This window comes from Rhagoletis zephyria, unplaced genomic scaffold (genome assembly GCF_001687245.7).
Source record: "Rhagoletis zephyria isolate East Lansing unplaced genomic scaffold, Rhagoletis_zephyria_1.1 Rzeph_scaffold_22443, whole genome shotgun sequence".
Taxonomy (NCBI): domain Eukaryota; kingdom Metazoa; phylum Arthropoda; class Insecta; order Diptera; family Tephritidae; genus Rhagoletis; species Rhagoletis zephyria.
The window spans coordinates 1-7,254 of record NW_016179501.1 but is presented as its reverse complement, the minus strand read 5'-3'; the positions used below and the strand labels follow the sequence as shown (position 1 = coordinate 7,254).

General features: G+C 40.8%; 1 protein-coding gene across 1 annotated transcript; it reads left to right on the top strand.

Annotated features, from left to right (window-relative positions):
- Window positions 1-268: 268 nt before the first annotated feature.
- LOC108381403 (P protein-like) lies at window positions 269-6,767 on the top strand (the record flags this gene model as incomplete). Its single annotated transcript, XM_017637820.1, has 7 exons — window positions 269-346; window positions 439-693; window positions 832-1,161; window positions 1,555-1,902; window positions 1,973-2,120; window positions 6,277-6,370; window positions 6,442-6,767. Coding segments are annotated over 7 exons (1,338 nt in total), but the record flags the coding sequence as incomplete, so codon positions are not given.
- Between the last annotated feature and the right edge of the window lie 487 nt (window positions 6,768-7,254).

Below are 7,254 nucleotides of genomic sequence, written 5' to 3'. Positions count from 1 at the left end.
GCGATCCGCCGAATGTGATAATTGCTTCGAATAATTTCATTGCAAGAAATGTATGTATTGGTAATACCATATGGAAAATAGCTTTCAATACATTTGCCAGAATTGAGAATTGTCTTAGGGAAGACTTTTGTCTCTGCCCTGTAAATCTAACTGTGATACTTATGGTGTCTTTTATTCCGATCGCAGGGTGTCAATTTTGCCATCTTCACGCTGCATATGCTGCCCGGTGTGATATTGGTGATGATACAGACCTATGTGCAANCTGCTGCTCTTTGGCATGATGATATTGGTGGCTATACTCTCGGAGACTGGCATCTTCGATTATTTGGCTGTGTATGCTTATAAGGTGAGTGGGAGGGAGGTGGAATGAAAGACGGGAAAGCAATTGAGTTTCTGACTAAGTATATAAGTATAACTCCCATTTTATGTGCTTTACAGATTACGAACGGACATATTTGGCCGCTTATCAATTGCCTATGTCTATTTACGGCGGTGCTCTCCTCTTTTCTGGACAATGTGACGACGGTGTTGCTGATGACACCAGTCACTATACGCCTCTGTGAGGTGATGTCGCTGAATCCGGTGCCTATACTGATGTGCATGGTGATCTATTCGAATATCGGTGGTGCGCTGACGCCCGTAGGCGATCCGCCGAATGTGATAATTGCTTCGAATAATTTCATTGCAAGAAACGTATGTATTGGTAATACCATATGGAAAATAGCTTTCAATATTTTTGCCAGAATTGAGAATTTTCTTAGGGAAGACTTTTGTCTCTCTGCCCTGTAAATCTAACTATGATACTTATGGTGTCTTTTCTTCCGAACGCAGGGTGTCAATTTTGCCATCTTCACGCTGCATATGCTGCCCGGCGTGATATTGGTGATGATACAGACCTATGTGCAGTTACGTTTTAAGTTCCGCAATACAAACGATTTACAATTCAAAGACTCGCCCGAGGTGGAGGAGCTGCGTCACGAGATTCACGTGTGGAAGCGCGCAGCTCAAAGTCTTTCGGCCTATTCGAAGGACGAAGAAATTGTGCGGCAAACGCTGATGAAGAAGGTGAATCGCCTGAAGCATAGCTTGAAGAAACGTGTCTCGGAGGCTGGCGAACCGGCGCCCAACTACAAACAAACACTGACGCAGCTGCAGGCGAAGGTAGGAGCCATTTTTTTTATTTTTATTTTTTTTTCCTTTCACAAAACTAATTTTCCTGTTTCTCTTCTTCCTCTTTGGCAGTATCCCATTCGCAACAAGTCACTGCTCATTAAATGCTCATTTGCTCTCGTCTTCGTGATAAGCTTGTTTTTCTTGCACTCAGTGCCCGAATTACAGCGCCTCTCGTTGGGTTGGACTGCTCTCTTGGGTGCCATATTTCTGCTCATATTAGCCGATATTGAGGATATGGAAGCAATATTGGCGCGTGTCGAANGCGCCCAACTACAAACAAACACTGACGCAGCTGCAGGCGAAGGTAGGAGCTATTTTTTTTTAATATTTTTTTCTTTTCACAAAACTAATTTAACTTTTTCTCTTCTTCCTCTTTCGCAGTATCCCATTCGCAACAAGTCACTGCTCATAAAATGCTCATTTGCTCTCGTCTTCGTGATAAGCTTGTTTTTCCTGCACTCAGTGCCCGAATTACAGCGCCTCTCGTTGGGTTGGACTGCTCTCTTGGGTGCCATATTTCTGCTCATCCTAGCCGATATTGAGGATATGGAAGCAATATTGGCGCGTGTCGAGTGGTCTACGTTGCTTTTCTTCGCCGCTCTATTCATACTTATGGAAGCTCTATCCGAATTGGGTCTCATAGAATGGATTGGCCAAATGACAGAAAGCATTATTTTGGGCGTGAGCGAAGGTTCTCGCCTAATGGTGGCGGTTTTAATTATACTTTGGGTACGTAAAGCAATTTGAGTGATTTTGATCTAACGTAATTGCATCTTGTTTTTCTTTTTTTTTTGTTTAGGTTTCAGCCATAACCTCTGCATTTGTTGACAATATTCCACTAACAACGATGATGGTAAAAATCACAATTTCTTTGGCCGAAAATTCTGCGTTGAATTTGCCACTGCAACCACTTGTTTGGGCTTTGGCCTTGGGCGCTTGCTTGGGTGGTAAGTACCTAACGGNTACGTTGCTTTTCTTCGCCGCTCTATTCATACTTATGGAAGCTCTATCCGAATTGGGTCTCATAGAATGGATTGGCCAAATGACAGAAAGCATTATTTTGGGCGTGAGCGAAGGTTCTCGCCTAATGGTGGCGGTTTTAATTATACTTTGGGTACGTATAGCAATTTGAGTGATTTTGATCTCTCGTAATTGCATCTTGTTTTTCTTTTTTTTTTTTTGTTTAGGTTTCAGCCATAACCTCTGCATTTGTTGACAATATTCCACTAACAACGATGATGGTGAAAATCACAATTTCTTTGGCCGAAAATTCTGCGTTGAATTTGCCACTGCAACCACTTGTTTGGGCTTTGGCCTTGGGCGCTTGTTTGGGTGGTAAGTACCTAACGGAATATTATATGTATAAGCACTAGCTTCCTGGGGGTTGGTTTCATTTTTTTTGTTGTGTTTCCACTTTTTCTATATACTAAATTTTTCGAACCTCACGAATTCTAAACACTATGGTCAAGGATTTTGTGTCCTTTTTAGATTCCTTGATTTTTTTTTTTTGGTACTGTTCGAAACCTTTTGTGGATTTGGAAGAATTTGTTATATAGCCGTGTGCCAAGACGCAATGCTTAGACCGCAACCTTACAAAAGATGAATAGTTTAAACTGATGTGTTCTTCAATCCGGTATAAGTTCTACTTAAATGGCGTGGAGCCAGGTGCTCTCAGCTTAGAGCAAGTGCTTAGATTTATGCCAGGAAAAAATCTTTGCTGGAAAACCGTTGCAGGAGATTACTCCCCTTTTTGGTTATTTTCGTTTCACCGATGGGCTTGATAAGAACTGCGTGATGTAATAGTTGGCTTTGCCGAACTTCTTGTGGATCCAGTGTTCCGCTGTTGGCGTAAGTCTAGCCGTCCACCGATTGTTTCTTTTATTGGACTATTATTCCAATTCTCTTTCACTTTGTAAGATCCAAATGGCTATACCTTGCTTAGCTATCTATTCTATGGCAGTCGTGGCCCTTATAATTTGATCAGTATGCCCGGACAATTTTGTGTACGCAGAGCTGACTCGACGAGCTGTGGTTCGGTGATTTGAGGTTATTATTCGCAGGCGAAGACTTACATAGCTTTAAGATATCTTATCCATAAAATAATACCGAAAGTTTAGTTGACAGGGTAGCTCCCTCTTGCATTGTGGGGATTCCAAAGCTTACTCTATTTGTGCAGAGAATTTCAGCCTGGGCTAAAACCGTATTCGATTCCGAGTGGTATATTTATGAGAAACAGAACTATATATTTCTCACCCACCGGTTGGATGCTAGCATTTGAATAATGGCCTGGCTAATTCCCTTGCGAGCTTCCAAAATGAATTGCATTCTAGAGATTTTGGTCTGTTGAACGCATTTCTTTCGTCAATAGTTGCTAATAGTACTACCATTTTGTATTCCGGCTCCGATGGTTCAATTTGACGCCGGCTCTGAAGCCGTGCTGCCTGAACGATAGTCCTCCGGCAATATCAGTTGCTTCTGGTGATGAGATTTTAGTAGTCATTCGAATAGTTTCCTTGTTATATCAGGCACGAACTGAGGTCGGAATACCTTTGGCTTAACTGTTTAAAACCAACTGCTACCACTTCCATCTACCGAAAAAGATTCCTTCTGAGAGGAATGCATTATACATGCGGTTACCATCCATCCTTTATTTGAAGGGACAGTCCTCTGTTTTACCCATCTGTCCTTAAAACTTTTTTCTATATAAAGGACGCATCCTGTCCTTTATTTCTTAAACCGTTATGTAAATGAACTCCGACCTCATGGGGTTTGGTCAGCTCAGCATGCGCTGGGGGAAAACCTTGAAATGCAAGGGGATTAACCCTTCTGGCCACGATTAGATCGGAGTCGGTCCAGAGTGATCTTCATAATAAAGACGGGCGCGGGATATAGGGACCCGCGCAACTCACGATACTGATTTCAAAATGGCCGGGATGGGCGGTATCGGGAAGGTCTTAACAAATTTTTCGACCAGGACGTGACCAAAATCCGTTCCCGAATCTCCCAATAAAACCCGCGACCTCCACAAATTCAGAAAATCTTCATTAAAAACGTTTTATGAAATAGGCACTTTTTTTATGTTTTATTGAGGCGAAAACGTACAGTGAAGTTAAAAAAACTAATCGGATTTATTATTTAAAATTGATTTTAAAGACATGTAAATTAACCTCGGTGATAGATTTCGGGTCCCACGGGACCTGCGGTACAGTTATGAAAAACGACGGAATGAGCGGATTCCGGACATACAAATTTGATAGGGGAATCTGGATTGAATATTTAGTTTCATGCCCATCTCTACTACCATCTAACTGTTCATTGCGTGATAGCTAAAAATGCCGTAAGACTGAATATCATCCATTACCCTTACTGTGTCAGCTGAATGGAGGATCGTGAGATGAAATCACCTCAACACCCGCTGCTCGAATGCCTTGCCTCTACGAGCCTTGGGTTCAAGCACATCGCGTTCCACTTTTTCGACATTCCCGATGAGCGTTTTTCTTACAAGAAGTCTTATGTGTATTCCTCCATCACTCCCTCTGCTTACATTCTTCCCTCCTTTCTGTACCTTTTCCGTTCCCCTCTTAAAGGCACCACAATGACCCTCTAACCCAAACTAAGGCGTTACTAAGCAAGCCAGCTATTTGCTAGTTTATCCTACTCCTGAGAAATATTGACAAGGTCCATGAGATTACATTGACGTAAATTAGAAAAGTGGCTCATTCTTAGAATACGAGTACTTTAATAAACTGCGATCGGCGATAACATTTTTCAATCTTTCCCATAAATCCCTCAATCCAATTCGGTTAGTTTTCTTAACCGCCATCATTTCAAANTTTTTTTTTTTTGGTACTGTTCGAAACCCTTTGTGGATTTTGAAGATCTTGTTATATAGCCGTGTGCCAAGACGCAATGCTTAGACCGCAGCCTTGCAAAAGATGAATAGTTTAAACTGATGTGTTCTTCAAATCCGGTATAAGTTCTACTAAATGGCGTGAAGCCAGGGGTTCTCAGCTAAGGGCAAGTGCTCATATTTATGCCAGGAAAAGATCTCTGCTGGAAAACCGTTGCAGGAGATTACTCCCCTTTTTGGTTATTTTCGTTTCACCGATGGGGTTGATAAGAACTGCGTTGCCGAACTTCCTTTGGACCCAGTGGGGTTTGGTCCGCTCATGGGGTTTGGTCAGCTCGGCATGCGCTGGGCCAAGACCTTGGAATGCAAGGTGGATTAACCCTTCAGGCCACGATTAGATCGGAGTCGGTCTAGAGTGGTCTTCATAATAGAGACGGGCGCGGGATATAGGGACCCGTGGAACCCATCATGAAGGTCCTAACAAATTTTGCGGCCAGGGCGTGACCAAAATCCGTTCCCGACTGTCCCAATAAAAGCCGCGACCTCCACAAATTCAGAAAATCTTCATTAAAAACGTTTTATGAAATAGGCACTTTTTATGTTTTATTGAGAGAAAACGAAAATTGATTTGAAAGACATGTAAATTAACCTGGGTGATAGATTTCGGGACGCACGGGACCCGCGGTAAAATTCTGAAAAACGTCGGAATGAGCGGGCTCGGGACTTAAATATTTGATTTGTGGATAAGGGAATCTGGTCTTAATATTTAGTTTCATGCCCATCTCTACTTCAGACCAAGCAAGTCACATCTCTCGCCACTGGGGGAGTTTTAACTGTTCATGGCTGATAGCTAAAAATGCGGTAAGACTGAATATCATTCATTACCCTTACTGTGTCAGCTGAATGGAGTATCGTGAGATGAAATGACCTCAACACCCGCTGCTCGAATACCTGCACAATGACCCTCGAACCCAAACTAAGGCGTTACTAAGCAAGCCGGCTATTTGCTAGTTTATCCTAAGCCTGAGAAATATTGACAAGGTCCATGAGATTGCATTGACGGAAATTGGAAAAGCGGCTCATTCTTAGAGTACGAGTACTTTAATAAACTGCGATCGGCGATAACATTTTTCAATCTTCCCCATAAATTTATCAATCCAATTCGGTTAGTTTCCTTAACCGCCATCATTTCAACTTTCTACTCATTATATTTGACTGTTAACACTTATATGTATTTCCATATTTTTCCACAGGCAATGGCACGCTAATCGGCGCCTCAGCGAATGTCGTTTGCGCAGGTGTAGCCGAACAGCATGGCTACAAATTCACTTTTCTCGAATTTTTCAAGTAAGTTGGCAACACTGACTATTAATTTATTTAAAGAATTAAAACAAATATATATATCACTTTTTCCATAGGGTCGGCTTTCCAGTTATGATTGGCAGCATTATTGTCTCCACTGGATACCTACTTTTCACGCATTGCCTATTCGCCTGGCACTGATCGACACCGCTTGCCGGAATTGGCAATTAATTGCAGTGAAAATACAAATACATACCTCGAATAAGAAAAGCATTGCAGGAATTACAACGTCAAGCGAAAAGAAAAAAAAACGAGCTTTTAGCAACAACCCGTTATTGGTATATACATATAAGAGATATGTATGTGTGTAGTACACATCACCACTAGGATACGCATACAAAACATCCTTATGAGTAAATCAATTGAAATAAATTTTTCATTAGAAATATTTAATCTTTGTATTCTAAAAAATTAACTTAGTGCGAGAAAAAGAAATTTTCTTGTTGCTGCAAAGCGTCAAGAAAATTTCTTTTAAAACTTTTAGGGAAAATTATTAAAAAAAAAAAGAAAATTTAACGTTTTGTTTAACGTTTTTTGGTGAAAAAAATATTACGAGTATAAATATTAAATCGCAAAATTAATATCATTCTAAATAACAAACGAAGCATAAATTTAAGTGTAAAAAGCAACAAAAAAATCATAACTACTCATATTGAATTTAAAAAAGGCAAACGAACAGAAATAGAAGAAGAAGCAGAAAAAAAAACAAAATTATTTTTACACCTGTTGTTACTTTAGTCAATAGTCTATGAGAAGTATGTAAAGCTGAAGTGAATGTGATGCAAAGTATTTTGGCGCACCGAGCACGTATAATCCGTTGGCGTTAGTTTATGACCAGTTTGTATAGTAAAGTAGCAAAATTTTCATAC